The sequence below is a fragment of the Corvus moneduloides genome, chromosome 17, assembly GCF_009650955.1.
Source record: "Corvus moneduloides isolate bCorMon1 chromosome 17, bCorMon1.pri, whole genome shotgun sequence".
NCBI classification, from domain to species: Eukaryota; Metazoa; Chordata; class Aves; order Passeriformes; family Corvidae; genus Corvus; species Corvus moneduloides.
The window spans coordinates 6,758,753-6,776,432 of NC_045492.1; the positions used below are offsets into that span (position 1 = coordinate 6,758,753).

The 17,680-nt window shown below is 41.8% G+C and overlaps 1 protein-coding gene across 2 annotated transcripts; it reads left to right on the plus strand.

Annotated features, from left to right (window-relative positions):
• LOC116452614 (protein-glutamine gamma-glutamyltransferase 6-like) lies at positions 1-14,092 on the plus strand. 2 transcript variants are annotated; one of them, XM_032127240.1, is made up of 13 exons: positions 1-144; positions 2,839-3,012; positions 3,369-3,602; positions 4,111-4,229; positions 5,396-5,524; positions 6,727-6,904; positions 7,724-7,859; positions 8,253-8,356; positions 9,139-9,381; positions 9,929-10,255; positions 11,225-11,382; positions 13,094-13,227; positions 13,531-14,092. In XM_032127240.1, exons 1-13 carry the CDS (start codon positions 138-140, stop codon positions 13,682-13,684), a joined length of 2,097 nt encoding a protein of 698 aa, XP_031983131.1. In that variant the 5' UTR covers positions 1-137; the 3' UTR covers positions 13,685-14,092. The 2 variants fall into 2 exon arrangements, with proteins under 2 accessions (XP_031983131.1, XP_031983130.1); XM_032127239.1 differs by lacking the exon at positions 1-144 and having other exon boundaries at positions 2,820-3,012.
• The last annotated feature ends 3,588 nt before the right edge of the window (positions 14,093-17,680 follow it).

Consider the following 17,680-nt stretch of genomic DNA (forward strand, 5'->3'; position numbering starts at 1 on the left):
CTCCAGCCCTTGTAGCCAAGTCCAGTCCTGAGCCTTTCATTGCTGGTGCTGGTGGAAGAGGATTTAGAATGTTCTTGCACACTTTTGTAACCATAACCTGAGCTACGCACAAGTGCGGAAAAGAAGAAAGAATCCTTATGGCAGGTAAGTTCATCCAGCCTGATGGCTCCAGACATCCCTCTTCCAATCCAGATGAGCAGTATTTACTGAGGAAACAAATTACATCTAGCTGCTCTCTCAGGAGGCTTTGCTTTTTTAGGTTAAGTGTATTTATTGTTTTTTCTACTAAAACTGATTTTCTTTTTTCTTTTATTATCATGGGTCTTGAACATTTTTTTTCCAGTAACACAGAAAAGCAGAGTAAGAAAATATTTTTCTATCATATCAATTAACTACTCTGTTCAGTGCTTCTGCAGCCATCTAATCACTGTTGGCTAGTGACTGGGGCATCAAACTGCTACATGGAAATCCCAGGCTCTAAGATCAAATGAAGTCTGGCCTCAGAGAGGTCACTTGGTGGCCTCTGGACTCCCAAGAGGGGCTCTGCCAGCCGAGTGCTCTTTGTCTGCATGGGATTGCACTCGCTGTGCTCACTGTGATGCTGACTGTAAAGATCTCAAGTTAGACACATATACCATGGAATACTCACACACAAACTCTATCTACAGTTTAGCCTAAAGAGGTTTTCCTGTTACAGCTTCATCTTTCAGTCAAGGGCAAAGAGAACCCTGTGTGCACCACGATCAGCATCTTCAGCAGTGACCACTGGGCTTTTCCTTCTGAGCATGCTCCCAGTGTCTGTCCAATACAGGATAGACACCCAAACAAATTTTTAGAAGTTTTGGCCAGTTGTACACTGACAGAATTCTAGAAAATAAGTTTTCCTAACAGGCACTGAAAGAAGAAAAAGAAATTATAAGACTGAAATTAAAACTGTGAAGATCAAAACAAGGATAAATTTGAGGTTCATGTGGACAAAAGACTGGCATCAAGCTTTACTGTACTCTTGCCCCATATACAGAACTTTTTTTCTGATCTCCTGCACATATTCTCTAGAAATGCTTGTGTAACCATGAACTTTGCAAGGCAAATCAAACTATTAATGCAGTAAATTGTTAGAGCAAACCAATGCTAGCCACTGCTTTCTTTATCTTTCCTACTTCTGCACACTTCCCCTCTACCTCTGTTGGACATCCTGTCTGCCTGTGACATTCTACTCTGACAGTCTTTAGCAGCACTGTTTAGGTCCTTTAACATCAGTGTGTCACTAATACCAAGCCCATGGCCATTAAATCCCCTATGCCATGAGATTTTTATTTGCAGGTGTGCAAAATCCTTCCTGCAGCCCTGCACAACACGTGGTGCCACAGAGCCTGGGCATTCAGGATACACACAGATAAAGTGCAGCAAGGCAAACTGACTCCTTTTCAAACCCTGACCCCAAGTCAGTTTCCTTCAGAAACACCTTCTAAGTCACTCTTAAATTAGAGGACTTGATATTAGGAATGATGCTATCCATAGGTCCCTTTCAATTAAACATGTTTAAGCCAGGAAAATGAAGTGATGATGCAAGCGACACGCTTTCCAGGCATTTCACATCATGTGACTCAAACACCACGCTCCTGCCAGTGGAATTTTTGTCTCCAGATGACACATCTGAAGCAAGACCCTTAAATAAAAACACTCACACATGCTTATGCACACAGACTAGAGGAAAGTCACTTGCTCGAGGCCTTTACTGCAGCCTTGGAAATGCACATTTCTTCCAAAAAGCTGAAAAATGAGTACAATTACACCTTTATCAAGCCTTCACAGAATGTAACTGCGTGCTGCAAACACAGCAGAAAACTCAAATCTCACCTTCTCTATTATTATAGTAGAATCCTATGGAATCTTTCAGATATAAGCCTCTTTCTTGGTTCAGTGAAATGATGGAAATGTTGCTTACAGCACCATTTTTCTGCACAGGGTTAACAAGCTCTAGTCAGAGCAGCAAGTTTTCCTCAACTGAAACTCCTCTGGAATATCATACTCAGAAAGGGCACTTTCCAAACAGCTGTTTTCATAGGGGAATCTGCTTTTTTGTTTGTTTGTTTTTGTTTGTTGTTGTGGGGATTTTTTAATTTATCAGGGAGAGAGAAAGCTTGAAGCTTTTGTAATCTGAGCTTCAGCGCCCCATCTTCAACATTGGGCAACCTATCATGATACAATAGAGCAACCCATAGCACTGCCTCGAGATATGCCACTCCTCTGCTTGTAATCTTTTCCCAAGAGAGTGTGAAATAACACCCAGCTTCAAGCTACAAGACTGTAAATTAATTGAGATACAAGATATGTGAGAAGATAACAAGCAAGTTCCACAGTAAAGATACCAACCTTCACTGTCAGGCAGTGTTTCCAGAATCAGCCTTGCACTTCCTAATGAGAGTTTTAATACTTCCTTCTGTAAATCTGTAAAACACTATGGGAACTAGATATCACCACAGAAAAAGAGCAGGAACATGAGGAACTGAACAGTCTCTTCAGACTTTAACAAAGTCTTATCTACACACAAAAGATTTTGATTTTTTGTTTAACTCAAAGACGAATTCTCTGAATTTCAAATTTTTGAATGTTTTTTCTCTTTCTGAAAGAAACTGACAGAAAAGGTAGTTTAGTTGTTCATCTAACTCCCTGGATTTTTTTTCAATTTTTAATAACAATGGATTTTTCTTTTTTCCTATAGCACATAATGGCAGCTATACATAAATATAATAAAATTAGTACATTAGACACAATGAAAAGGTGTGCAAGTCTGAAGGACAATGTTTTTAATTAACATGTCTTGTGTCTTTCTAGCCCTAAAAATAGGAAAAGTCAACTGGCAATCCAAGCTAAATAAAGCTGCACATCACACCTCTGATTACAGCAGCACAGAAGTAATCTTGAGGAGAGGGCAGCCCTTCAGCATCTCTCTGAACCTCAAAACAACAGTGCAATCTTGGGACAACTTCACCTTTATTGCAAGCACAGGTAATCTCCCCATGGCACTCATCTCATATCGAGGTTACGCCAGCTCCAAAATAATTGTGCCTTACAGGTCTACATGGCCCATTCTTGAAACATTAACATCCTGTTTCACTCAGGATTCATTGTCCTTTTAGACTTAGGAGTCTCCATTTTAAGGTTTGAGCTATACCTTAAGGCAAGAGACAGGGTAATAATTAAAAGAAAGGCAGCAGCCACCCTCATTCCAAAACCAAGGCTGTATCTCTGCTCCTAAGGACATCCCTGCAATACTTCACGTTATCTTCATTCTGGTCCCTGAACATAATTCACCTCTACCTCTCATAAACCACCATTTCCAGCTCATCCATTCTCTCTGGCAGGACCATCTCCATCCCAGCAGACCAAGGCCATATTTACCCTTTCTGAGGAGGGTGCCAGTGGCTGGAGTGCAACCCAAGAGCCCGGTGAGCCTCGCTGCCTGAACGTCGCCATCCTCAGCCCAGCCGATGCTGTCATTGGGCGATACAAACTCAAACTCCAGGTCCTGGCTGGGAACAAGGTCTCTTCCAAAGTCCTGGGCCAGTTTGTGCTACTCTTCAATCCCTGGTGTCCAGGTATGCTCTGATATATCACATCCTTCAAATAACTCATTGTCTCAGCCTGGGTGTCACAGTGAAGTCTGTACTTGACAAACACAGATACAGAAAGCTGGTTTGTTGCTCAGCATCAAGGATCAAGTTTTTGTCCCTTCTTCAGTGCTGCAAGGCATCAAAGACCCAGACTCTTGCTTGTAGGATAAGAAATCAAAGGCAGTAAATAGTCCAAATATTCATCCTAGAATTTTTTTTCCTCTGGTTCTTGCATTCAGTTGTAAAACAAGTAACATGCACCAGGGAGACACATACTGAGCTTAGTGAAGGGACAGGAACACAGTCAGTTCCCCTGAAAGGAATTTCATGCCTATTTTACTCGCTCTCTAAATGATTACAGATGTGTTGCAGGGAGTCCTAAGCCTGAATGCATGGGCAGTCTCACCTGTTCCCTAGAACTGCCCTCTGTTTAAGATTTTCAGTTACAGCAAAACAATTTCCCTCCAGCCATCATGTCTCGTTCTGCTTGTAGATGATGATGTCTACATGGCTGATGAAAAGGAGCGGCAGGAGTATGTTCTGAATGACAGTGGAATCATATTTCAGGGACTGGAGAAAGATATCCAACAAGAAGCTTGGAACTATGGACAGGTAAACAGCACCACCTCTTCCAGAACCTTCAGAATCAGAGCAGTGGGTAAATAGGCTCTGAGGGGAAAACCCCATTATCTCATAGTGTAAGAGCTCAATATTCCTCGCTCACTTCAGATTTTCTTGCAGATATGTATCTCACTTATCAATACATTACAGACAGCAGCATCAAGATCATCTTCCCTGTCTGGCATGTGCTAATACAGAAATTAAACAAACAAAGCATAATTTTAGTTTTCTGTTGCCTGTTACACAAACTGGTAAAACTGCACTTGTTTTTTTGGCCCTTGTAGAGAGCAAAGAAAGCCACTGGGTATTGCAAAGCCAATACATGTAAATATTTAAGCAATCTGTTCAGTAATGGGGCAGCAGACAGTAAAAGGATACCCCAAATGTACTCAACTGAAACAACTCATGTTGGAATTTTTGAAAACCAGGTTGGCCCTCCAAGTGTAACTGCTGCAAACAGTCAGTCAGCCCATCTCCAGTCACACAGCCATCCTGCAACTCCCCAGGCCAGCCAGAACCTTTCCTGGCCACTTCATGCCCCCCAACTGCACCAGCATTTGCAGACAGCATTTCTATTGGTCCTCCTGATCCTGTGGCTGCTTTGACACTAATAAATGAAACAAGGCCAGAGTTCCTTTCAGAGGTCAAGGGCCGTCCTCACCTGGCCACATCCATCCAGCCAAGCACTGGGGCATTCTCTGGGCCCAAGCAGCATCTTGGTGACACTAATCCACAATAATTATTTTTGTGGGTTTCTTTCAGTTCAGATCACCTGATATGAGGTGGAGGCAGCCCACGAGAATAAAGCTTTCATAACAGATGGGTACCTGAAGGGGCACGGCAGGATGTGGGAGGGTGTGACCCCTGCCGAGCCCGACCTGCACTGGTCTTGTCTGTGCCACCAGGCCATGTAATGCCCTCGTGAATGCCAGTGGCCACGGCCCCACACTGTGCTCACAGACATCTTTAAAATACTAAGGACACTTGGCAGCCTAATGGTTATATTTTCTTCTTGGCCCAATTTTCTTTAACAGTACAGAAAATGCCTCTATTCCCAGCATCTTCCATCATGCTAGGGGAAAGAAAATAGGTGGGGAGCTTATCTTTGGGTTTACTTACGAAATTAGCCTCTGATATATTGCTTGTTTTGATTCCAGTTTGAAGAGGACATCCTTGACATCTCTCTGGCTATACTGGATCGGAGCCTGAACCACCGCGAGGACCCAGCTGTGGACGTCTCCAACCGGAACAGCCCTGTCTATGTCAGCAGGGTTATCAGTGCCATGGTAAAGTGATCCAGCACTTACAGATGGAAATGCACCTACCAACAAAACCCCAACGCACACTCACGCCTGAGTATGAATTCCTCAATGTTTTATAGGTGTGGCCAAGCAAAAAATAGCTACAAAATAGGTTAAATGGATATTTATTCTTCTTCCCAAGAGTTTGCTCATGACTGAAGGAATGTTTCCAAGAACTTCTGAGGGACATTGAAACTCAGATGTATTTTCCTAACAGATTTTCAGTCCATTAGATCTTTTCACTAATTTGGAAAGCCTTTGTCTATTCTGAAATCACTTGCTAAGTTTTTCAAACACCAAAAGAAGCACGAAATATTTTGGAAAACCAGTGCTGTTTCAGCTGCATTTAATGTCTGAATTTAGCATTCTTCACTTAAGGGATATTTGTTCAGTGAGGCTTTTATGCATTTCCTGCAACAAATAGTTACAGCTTCTCAGCACACACCCATCCTCACAAACACATAAAGGCACAACTAAGCAGCTGAAAAGTTTGCCATTTTATAAATAATACATGCCTCACCACATTCCTTAGCTGAGATTCCTCCTTTATAGCTGTGATACCTTCCAGTCTTTTAGACAGCACTCAATTTAGGCATTCTCAGATTCAACATAAAGTAAACAACTCTTCTCAGATGTACAAAATTACTGTAAGTACAAATACTTAAGAAAAAAAAATTTAAAAGAACTTACTGCTTTCTGTATCACCACACACGACACTTAAAACAGGGCTCTACAACGGATGTGCACAAATATATGCAACCACATCTAACAAGTTTGGGCAAGCTATAAGTACTATCTGCACATTTTCACAGAAAAAATGGGTTTCTCAAGGCTTCCATATAAATCACTTTAGAATGTGAAGCAGCACTGAATGCATAGTCCAACAATGTAATAACATACAAGGAATGAGATCAACAGATGAAACAGAGAAAATGTAAACAGGTGTCAGTCAGTACATTTGGGACCACTTGTACTGAAAACAAGGCAGTTTTGAATCATCAGATTCTACAGTCTGCTCTGGGTTTGATCCAGTTCTGGCCCTTGAGCAGGCAAAATTCTAAGATTCAAATACTCTGTCCCATCACCCAGTCAATGAGAACAGTCGTACCCACAGGGTCACTTTGAACTATTTCCCTCTCTCTTTTCCTGTAAATGCTTTAATTCTCTCATGAGAAGGACTCTTCCAGGTTAACAGCAATGATGAAAAAGGAGTAGTGGAAGGGAAGTGGAGTGGGAAGTACCGCTCAGGAACAAACCCCCTGCGATGGAGCGGGAGCGTGACCATCCTTCGGAAGTGGTACCGGGCCAGGTACAGACCAGTCCGGTACGGCCAGTGCTGGGTCTTTGCAGGAGTCACGTGCACAGGTACACAGGGAGGGATGGAAATGACACCACAGAGGCAGCTCACCACCAGTTCTACAGTCTGAACTTTGTGACAATACTGTTGAAGCTGTTTCAGCTTTGACAGGGAGAGTGAAGAACCTCTGCTCTCCATGTATGAAGGGTTAATCTCTCTCTTCAGTTTACAGATTGTAATAATGCACACCAGCTTTGTGAGTAATCAAACAAAAACCAAAGGGGTTTCCCAGGCTGAGCTGGTGAAAAGAGGAAGGTCTCCTGTTTCAAAGCTAGGATACAAAGAAAACCAGCACTCTTTTAAGTCCGTCTCCTCACAGTGCCAGTCTTCTACTACTGTGTCTTATCTGCTGGTGACACAAAAGCAAGTCACAGTTCTGAGGACCCATAAAGGGAGCTGCAAACCAGGAAAAACATTTCATCCTAGCAGTGTCCAGTCAGAGCTGCTCTGAGACACAAGAGTCTCTCTGAGGAAAATACACAGGAAAATTGAGAGGTCTACCTCAGCAAGAGGAAAAAGAAGCAAGTAACAGAGGAACAAACAGAGAGAAAATGGGAGAAAGAACAGGATGAAAAATCAAAGATTAAAATAAATATGTGAATCTAACTCTTATTAAAAAGCACATGACAGCTCAGAATGTCATGTGAGTGGAAGTGTCTTCTAAGGAATTTTGCACAATGACTGTGACTTACATCCTATCTGGAGGGAAATTTCTAAGGGTTTGTTTCACCACTGAAAACATACAGTAGACTGTTTGACCAAGAAAAACACCTTCTAAATGACTGTAAAATAGGTTTACAGAACTTTTATGGTATTCTATATTGCAGTACTGAGATGCTTGGGAATACCTACTCGTGTTATTACAAACTTCAACTCTGCCCACGACAAGAATCTAAACCTGAGTGTTGATAAGTACATTGACATGTCTGGAAACACTCTACACTTGAGTGAAGACAGTGTGTGGTAAATATACATATATTTTTAATATTTCTTCCATTATATTCCCCACTAATTAAAATATCTAGAATCATGCTCCTGAAAAACCACCCAACCTCACACTCCCAGTGATATAAAACTCCACACCAGACGTTTGGCTTTTTGTTCTGGAATGTCCAGGATTGAATTATTGACTCTGAAATGAAGCTGAAATGAAGTATTTTCCTTCTAATATTTCTTTTTCATAACATCCCAACATTTCTCAGAGGTATAACACAAAAAGCTGGAAAAAGGGGGAAAGAGGTATTAATGTAAGGAGTACACCAGCTGCTCTCTCCACAGAGGAGTTATAATTCACACAGTTAACATTATTTCTTGCATTGTATGAATCAGATATTCAGTATTCTACCTCCTTTACAGGAATTTCCATGTCTGGAATGAAAGCTGGTTTGTTAGAAGAGATCTCGGCTCTTTTTATGATGGATGGCAGGTTCTGGATGCAACGCCCCAGGAAAAAAGCAAAGGTAACTCTGCTGTAAATATAAAAAACCTGTAGATAATGTTACTCCTAAAGATTGCCAGGGAAATTTCAGGACAATTCTCTTTTATATATTCCCTGTAGATGTAGCATTAATTTGGGTGCACAAGAAAAGCAATACCCACATCAATCTCCAGTAGGGAGCTTTTCTGTCAGCCTCTGGATTGCTGACCAGCATAGCAATTCTTCCTTTTTGAATTTCAATTCTCTGCCTCCACAAAAGCCAGCACATCTTAAGTTCACTGATCTCACCCTTGCTTGTCTTAGGTCCTAACATCACACAGTCCCATTCCCCACCACTAGGTTTAACAAATTTAGTTCCCTGGTTCTTCTCAATGCACACACAGCACTGTTGATTCCCATCTCAAATCTGACTGTACTTCTGACTCGGCTCACATCCCTCACATCCTCTCCTCTCCTTTCACCTGACAGCTTTGCATGCAGCCTTGCAGCCTTTGGAGGGTGAGAACATTGCTCACAGCACACATCATCAGAAGCTTTAGCTCTCCCTAACAACCTCCTCTGCAGCCCCACCTTTTGATAGAAAGTGCATGTGGAATCTCTGGACGTGCTGTTACCATCTTACACAGACATGAAAACAGTGCACTTGACCCAAATGTCTTTGGCGTGGCTGCCTCTCCCTCCTGCTCTCAGCATGAGGATTTATGTTGTTTTACTTCTCCCAAATGTGTCTTTGCAGTGAGTGCCTCTCCCTCCTGCTGTCAGCATGAGGATTTATGTTGTTCAACTTCTCCCTGTCTAATACAGGCATCTATCAGTGTGGTCCTGCCTCCACCAGAGCCATTAAAGAAGGGGATGTGAACCTGGATTACGACAGCCCATTTGTGTTTGCAGCAGTGAATGCTGACTGTGTTACTTGGATTCGCTATAGCAAGAAAAGAAAAGAGAGAATTTATTCTAATACCAGGAAGATTGGAAAATTTATCAGCACCAAAGCAGTGGGCACCAACTCCCGTGTGGATGTCACTGCTAATTACAAATATCCAGAAGGTAAATTCCTTATTACAATAGTTTTGCCACTGATGATCAGGTGTGAAAAGAATTTAGGCCTCTGTTGGACTGAGCACTGACTCAATTTCTTTACTTCTTCTAGAGCCAAGTAATTGTGAATTTTCTTAGAGTTCCTTATGTGCTGATATTGATTCAATTGAAACGACAGCCGTTCTGGAGAGCTGTTTGGGGAGAATTTCTGCAAAAGGTGTTATTCACCCTTCTCAGTTTCAGAGGAGATGGCAACTGCCCCAGCTGACACAGAACTGAGCTCTCCCAAGAATTACCTTTCTACTGCCCACAGCTTCTCAGAGGTGCCCATGAACAGCCACCTGGAGCTGATGGGCTGGTTTTACTTTCCAGCCTTCATGGCCACATACATTTATTTGCTTCTGTGCCAAAATTCACATTAAGGTTAGACCTCACTTTCTCCTCTTGAGTATCTTTGCACTTCTTGCTTCCCTAAATTGCTGAGATCAACCGTGGCTCCACTGCACTATATCCAGTACATGCATGAGATCTCTGACCATGGTATCTTTCCAAGCAGGATCCTTGAAAGAAAGGCAGGTATACAAGAAAGCACTGAAGCTGCTTGGTGTGAGAAGACCTGGAAAAAGAACCAAAATTCCAAGACCCAGAAGAGGATTTTCAAGGGCACAGCCTGCACAAACCCCCAGTATCTCAGGGAAACTGCTCCTTGATGCATCTCCTGTAATTGGCCAAGACATCCTCCTTACCTTGACACTCAGAAACTTGATCTCAGATTTTCAGACCATAAAAGTTAAACTTAAGGCTTCAGCCATTCTCTACACCAGAAAACCCAAGGCAGAAATTTTGCAGTTGCATAGGTCTATTAAACTTGGATCTGAAGAAGGTAATTTTAATTTTATTACAACTTTTATTACTGAACAAGACATAGTTTTGGATTGTGGTCAGATCACATGGAAATAAAGAATGGCTCAAGAAGTGTATGACCTGCAAACAGCTGGAGGTCAAGGCTATTCAGGGGAAAAGAAACACATATTTGCCCTGCCTTAGGCATTTGCTTTTGAGCACTGGCAAAAAGGAGACTGAGCAGGGTGACCTTTTGTCTGACCCAGCACAGCCATTACTGGTGCTACATTATGATCTATTTTGCTAAGAGAGAACAACTAAGAGACATACTCTGGAGATTAATGAGCTGCCAGCTGTCCATAAGCAAAGCACAAAGACTAAAGGGGGAAAGACAAGCCTATGACTTTCACAGAAGCACAACAGCAACCACCAACTGCAGGAAGAGCTGTGCCACCTGCAGAGAGTGGTCTCTGCCCTGCTTTTACAGGGACAGTGCTGAAAAATGAGACATAGCACAGATGAATAGAACTACCCTCTCAAGTTAATACGTAATGTGTTAGAACTCATTCCACAGTTCCAGTGGAAGAACCCTTTTCTCAGTATGCTGAGTTCCACTGCCTTCCTCACTGGCACAGAGACTCTGATTGTGCAAGGCACAGGCTGAACAGTTGCATCTACAAGGGCATTTAAACCAACCCAACCTTCTCACTTCTGCCCTCTCTGCAAGAAAGGAGCAATAAATGCCCAGTTTCAGACAAATGAGAAAAACACCAGCAGGGACTGTCACATATATCCATCCTCAGATCTGTCCAGGTACCAAACTGTACCTCATCATTTAGTGTTTTATGTAAATACCATAAGCATCATTCCTGTCTGTTGGTGTCAGCACACACAAATGTGCAGCCCCAGGGTGATAGGAGCATTGCTCCTTAAAACACAGGTATCGTACAGATAGCTGGTACTCAGAAAAAAAGAAGAGAGGGAAATTTTGTTTTCATTTCCATTCCAGTGAAAGAGATTTCTTTCAAGATCCTCTATTCCCAGTATAAAAACTCTCTGATGGATGACAGGAAGATCCTAGTGACTGCTGTGTGCCAAATCAAACAGGGAGCCTCGCTTCTCATTGAGAAGGATATTGTACTGCAGGATCCTTTCCTCACCATAAAGGTAAAAGCTAGTCCCCTCTGTGACCCTTGAGAGATGTGCTGAGAAGAAGCAACTAGAATCCCTACTCTGTCTATTCCTCATGGGAAGGAGCATGGGAAGTGAAATCATGTCTGAGGGTGATTGGATCTTGTTGCTGTAGTAATAGGCCAACGAAATGGACATCAACAAATGAAATGAAATGAACTACACTAAAGAAAAGCAAATCTTTCCACGCCATAGCTGTGCTGGGATATTCTTGCCAGTGCTCGTTAACGTGGCACTGATAAAGTTCTCAGTGTTACAACAGCTACAAGGTAAGTTTACCTAAGGAGGGACAGGCAGAATAATACAGACAGATAAAGACATCTCATCCATATTTAGACCTCCCCTTTTGTTAGAAAAGTCTGATCAATATCTTCCAGTTTATTTAGGAAGACTGATTTTACCAAAGACATCTTCACTGACCAGCTGATAATGCCTGAGGCTGTAAGTCTCTCTATTACCAATATTCAAAGAAAGTTCTTTAACTATATCAGGATAAGTGTCACTTTTCACCTTCTGCAACACTTCCCAAGTGATTAATTAGAACTGAAGGCTTTTTTTTTTACTTTTGACTGACTTTTGACAAATGTTTACAATGAATAAAAAGCAGTTCTTAGTCTAGAGGAAAGATCCTGTACTCTGTTTGTCCAGGGACAGTCCTGGCTTTGCATGGCCCATCACATCCACATAAACGAGCTGAACTGGTTTTGGACAGCACATTTAAATGCTGTATTGCACATGGGATCAAATGCTATCTGCTTATCTTACTGTAAATAACATAGAGGGAATATGGTAATGTGGAGAGTCTTTCAGGGCCTCCAGACTAGATTAGCTGTCCCGAACCACTCTGTCAGTAGCATACAAGAAAAGCAAGGTCACACAGAGGAGTAAAAAGTGTGGATTTTTGCAGGTCTGGCAATTTCTGAATACCAAGTTCTAGTGGGACTTTGTAAAAAGCCTCTGTGCTGTGTTATGCAAAAAACAGAGTCAGTTTATGTAGGGCAGGCACCTGGGTTATATTACTCCAATTCGGTGATGAAGTTTTAAGAAGCATTTATGTTTCTGTTGATTGAAACTTCTCTATAAACATGGAGACAGTAATAGAGAAATGCAATTGGGCTGATGGATCTCTCAATTACATTAACGAATATCACATTATTTTACAAAGATGTACCAGATATACCAGTTCCACACTATCTCAGCCAAAATAAGGTAATGAATATGTTTATTTGCTAATTTGCATGCTTTTCCCTGAGACACCACAATTCACCTCTGTCTCACAACCTCCCATGCTCTCCAATCCTAAACCTTTCATTTAGCCTAGTTAAAGCTAATTTAAGGTGCCTCCAGTAGTTAGCCATATATGCCAAGTTAGTACTTGTATTCTCATGCTGTTCTCACTCTGATGAGTATCATATACTGTGTTATACCTGAAACCACAAACTGACCTAGTTAAGAAGGGGACTAAATGGTAGATTCTACAGCAGTTTGCTGATTCTTAGCCACACTGGATGCCTCATTCAAGTCTGAACTCTGTTGCCCAAAAACATGTACGTGAACTAATTCCTGGCTCCTCCCTGTCCAGGTGATCCTAAAAGGGTAAGTGGTTTGCAATGGGAATGAAAGGAGAAAAGCATTAGGAAGACATGAGGCTAATGGTGTGGCTGAGCAGAATGTTTTCTCTCTGTAGGTCCTTGGCCCAGCTGTAGTACACAGGCCTGTCAATGTGGAGGTCACATTCACCAACCCTCTGTCTGACGTGGTGACAGACTGTGTGCTGAGAGCTGAAGGCAGTGGCCTGCTCAAAGAGCAACTCCGAATCCAGTACGTAAATGCTTCTGGCTGGTAACTCATCCACTCTGGTGGGAAATCTGGAGTACCATTGGGTTTTTTTTAAAAAAGATTCTGCCAACCTCATGACTTTCATTTGCACCAACCTTGGACCAAATGCCACAATGTCAGTACTCTCCATACAGAAGATGGAGTTTTTTGCACCTCTTTTGCCAAGATTTGAGTTACAGAATGCTCAGGGAGTGATGGCATACAGTCTTAAATTTGGGTACTCAGAAGAATACATTGCAAGAATTTTTCAGCTGCTTTAACTTACAAATGCATTCTCTCTTTTAGTGTGGAAAGAATGGCCCCTATGGAGACCTCAACAGTGCAATTTGAAATCATTCCCTACCGGAGGGGCACCAGGCAGCTTCAGGTGGACTTGGTTTGCACCCATTTTTCAGACATTAAGGGATTTGTGATGCTTGATGTGGCTCCCGCTCAGTGATATAACCTGTACAACAGTTCAGTTTTGCCTGTTTATGAGGCTGGAGCAGTGTTCATGCATTATTATGACTGCAAGCACAGAAATGCAGATTACTCAGCCAAAATAAAGTGACGTAATATGAACAGAAACTAATAAAAAGGTACTACACACTGCACTGTAAAGACAGTGTCACCTTTCTCATTCCCTAGCCTGTTTTATGGGCCTTCACACATACAATCACTAGTAGAAATCATTATATAATTTAACTTGAAGGAGAGGATCAAGTGTGATGGTTTTCAGCATTAGAGCCTGTAGCAATAATAGCAGCTGGATTTCCAAGGAACGTAATTTAAAATCACTGGTTTTATAAGCTTCATGGAATGTAATTTAATTATCACAGAATAATAAAATAGTTTGATTTAGAAGGAATCTTAGAGCTCATCTTGTTTCAGCTCCCTGCCATGGGCAGGGGCACCTTCCACTATCCCAGGTTGCTCCAAGCCCCATCCAACCTGACCTTGGACACTGCCAGGGTTGGGGCAGCCACAGCTTCTCTGGGCACCCTGTGCCAGGGACTCACCACCCTCTCAGGGAAGAATTTCTTCCTAATATCCAATCTAAACCTACCCTCCTTCAGCTTAAGGCCAGTGCCCCTTGTCCAATCTCCCTATACCCTTGCGAAAAGTCCCTCTCCAGCCTCCTTGTAAGTCCCTTTTAGGCACAGGAGGGGGCTATAAGGTATCCCTGAAACCTTCTCTTCTCCAGGCTTATATCCACTAAATATGTTTTATTCAGTAATAGACAAAGTACTATCCAAGTAGCTGATATAATTAAATTCTAGAATTAAATGTATCAGTTAATCTTATTGCTAGAAGGAAATACAGCAATAAGATACGGCAGTGTTACAAGAGAACTCTCTTCTGATGACTGGAAAAATGAGAAGCTACAAAAAGTACAAAAGCAGAAAAAGAAGGACGTCAGAAAGACATACGAAAATTCACAATTAACAGTCACTCATCCTCATACCACAAAGCTGCTTAAAGTAGATCATCGTTCATGAGGGAGCCATTGTGCCACTCATATCTAAATCCCTAATTGTCCATTCACTCCTTGCAAAGTTAACAAGCCAATATAGCAAAGATCTGAAAGCTCCTAAGAGACAATTTGACTTCTTCCTCCTGACACTCAGTACTGTCCAGCAATGCAGGACCAACTTCCCCCAGAAAGAATGTCCCATGCACACAAACTGACCCTGTGACACAGATTAAACTGAGGATTCATTTAAATATTTCTTTGATTTAAAGCCAACAAAATCTTCAAAACATGTAAAGTCCTATTTTATTACATCAATTACAGCATTTTGCCACCCACACATATACTTACAGTGGATGTGGAAGCTTGGTAAAACTAGTCAGCCCAGAGAGACTGGAATGAAGGTTGAAAAGGACACACACACATACACACAGGAATTCAGATTTCTCCAGGCAAAGGAGAGGGGAATAGGTAGCTTTGTACCTATCAATTAAGTCTTGCAGGATCTTGGAGAGTCAGGGTATACACTCCTTCATTAGCCTCAGAAAAGGCCTTGAGGTAGTGGTGGTATTTCAGAAAATCTCATTAAATCTTGCAAGAATGCAGACTGACATTACATTTGACACACAGTACAGCCAAAACACTGAAATTCCTTCAGTATTCCTTCTCAAATACAATCCAGGCAATTGTTTAAGACAGTGTTTGTCACACAAGCTTGGAATGACCTCATCCTAATTAACTATCTGTAAAGGAAGCCTGCAGTTCAAAGGGGAACCAGCGCTGTAGAGCCTGTGCCAAGTTCCAAGCTTTGCAACACTCGTTGGGTTTTCACAGTGTCAGCATTTTCATCTGCCCTCAGCAACCACACCCAGCTCAGTTTGAGTGTGAAAATGCAGATCTGGCCAGTGCCATGCAGGAGAAACACATTCTTCCTGCATGAGAAGTGAGACAACTGTCCAATTACACTAATGAGTGTTACAGAGAAAAACATGTAAGTGCCCGAAGAAGGATTTAAATTGCTTTTGTCAAACCTACAATCTTTACACAGCCCTTGGTCAGAAGTCAATGGGAGTTGGTGGAGTAAAATATGGCTAATTGTCAGTATTTTTCTTTATAAATATGCAGTTTAAATGTGAGCATGCCCAAGAGGCTGACCCAGCCAGCTCTCATTCCAGTCTGATCACTCCAAAAACAAATCCACTGAGCACTCTCTGATATGACATATTCATACCACGAATTGGTCTTGAAAGACCCTGAAATCAGCCTCCAGGGTGGTGAATTTTTCTTCCCCATCAATCAAGCTTTTTGATTCAGATTAAAAAAAAGAAAATCAACCAGAAATAGCCAAAGTTGGTTATTTCAAATGACTTTGTTCTGCCACCAAAGCCTCACTGCTTTACCTCTTGGTTTGTCACTCTCCTGTACTGAATATGGAAGGCACTGCTTGCTATAAAAGACAAAACCCAATGCACAGTATAAGCATTTCTTATTGCTCTAAAGCAACAAGAAATTCCCCTCAAAAGGAAAATTCCTATCTAACTCATGGGTATTCCACGCCAGAGCTGGAAATGTAGACACAATAAAAGGGAAACTTGGGCGTATATAATTTTTGATCACTACACTCAGAAAGAGACCCAATTATTAAAGATGCTCACAAAACAGTTTAAGCTTCTATTTTTAAAGGTAATAAAGTTTTTATGGATTTATATTTGGACCTGTAACAACAAGTACCCCTACACACTTTAAAGATAATAAAATAATATCCAGGCAGGATGGACACTTCCAAGGATCTTATGGATGGATTACTTTTCCTTAAGATTTCTAGGAGCATGTCAGGGATGCAGTGGATATAGAAGTGACAAAACCAACTAAGTTTAACTAAGGCAAGTGCTGGATTCTGCACCTGGAACAGGGCAGCCCTGGCTGTAGGCACAGCCTGGGGACAGGGGGCCCATTCTCACCAGATGGAATGCCAGTACCAGCACTTGAGTATTACATGCAGAAGTCTCTTTTGTGTGTTAACCTTCTCCATGGGCTTTTTTAGCCCATTTCAGTGTCATGAAAGACACAAAGGGACAATAAGTAGGTCTCTGCTCACAGTTGAAGTGCATCCTATGCAGGAAATCTTACTTGCAGTTGCCAATTTGACCAAGAGATGGTACTGTGTGTATACAGAGTCATTACAAGGCAGCGCTGATGGGATAAATAGCTCCTTGTATCTAAACCACTCTGATTTAGAGGTTCAAAACTCACACATATACTGCAAAGGTGCATTTAAGAACACTGATCATGCAAGGAAAGTCAGAAGTTTGAGCACAATCAGTTTACAATCTGCATAGGTTGAAAGAGCACAAATCAGCAGTCACAAACTGTGTTTGGCTTGTTATGTAAGAAACAAGTTCAAGACATATACAAAAATAACATATAATTAACACCGAAAAATGTATGCTGACAGTAAGCACAGAATTTTTTGGAAGATTTCCTCGATGTTCTTATTCTTAGTGTCCCCAATTTCTGCAAATCTGGTGACCTCCAGGCTTCCTAATAAAAGTCAGAGCAGTCAAAGCTCACGAAAGGCAGGACTGTGCCCTTGCCACAAAGAAGGGAACGATATCCTGGGGTGCCTTAGGTAAAGAACTGCCAGCAGGTCAAGGGAGGTGATTCCTGCCTTTATGCAGCACTGGTGAGGCCACACTGCTGTGCCCAGAGCTGGGCTCAGCACTACAAGAGATGAGCAGCAGCTCTTGGTGACCCTGCTTGAGCAGGAGCTTGGACAAGATGACCTCTGAGGTACCTTCCAACCTCAACGACTCTGAAATTATTCTGTGAAAGTAAATTTATGCAATTAAGGCTATGCTGTAAAAACCTGAAACTTGAGAGAGTTTGTATTTAGCTTAAATGATGCATAAAAGCAAACAATTGTGAAGTTTAATATGGAAATACTAAGAAAAACACTGAACTCACAGGACTATAATTATGTGATCA

Excerpts from the sequence above, each read along its gene's own strand:
- LOC116452614 (XM_032127239.1), top strand. The coding sequence starts at position 2,820 with ATGTCTTGTGTCTTTCTAGCCCTAAAAATAGGAAAAGTCAACTGGCAA. Across the intron at positions 6,905-7,723 it reads TGCAGGAGTCACGTGCACAG|TACTGAGATGCTTGGGAATA; the intron begins GTACACAGGGAG and ends TCTATATTGCAG. Across the intron at positions 8,357-9,138 it reads GCCCCAGGAAAAAAGCAAAG|GCATCTATCAGTGTGGTCCT; the intron begins GTAACTCTGCTG and ends TGTCTAATACAG.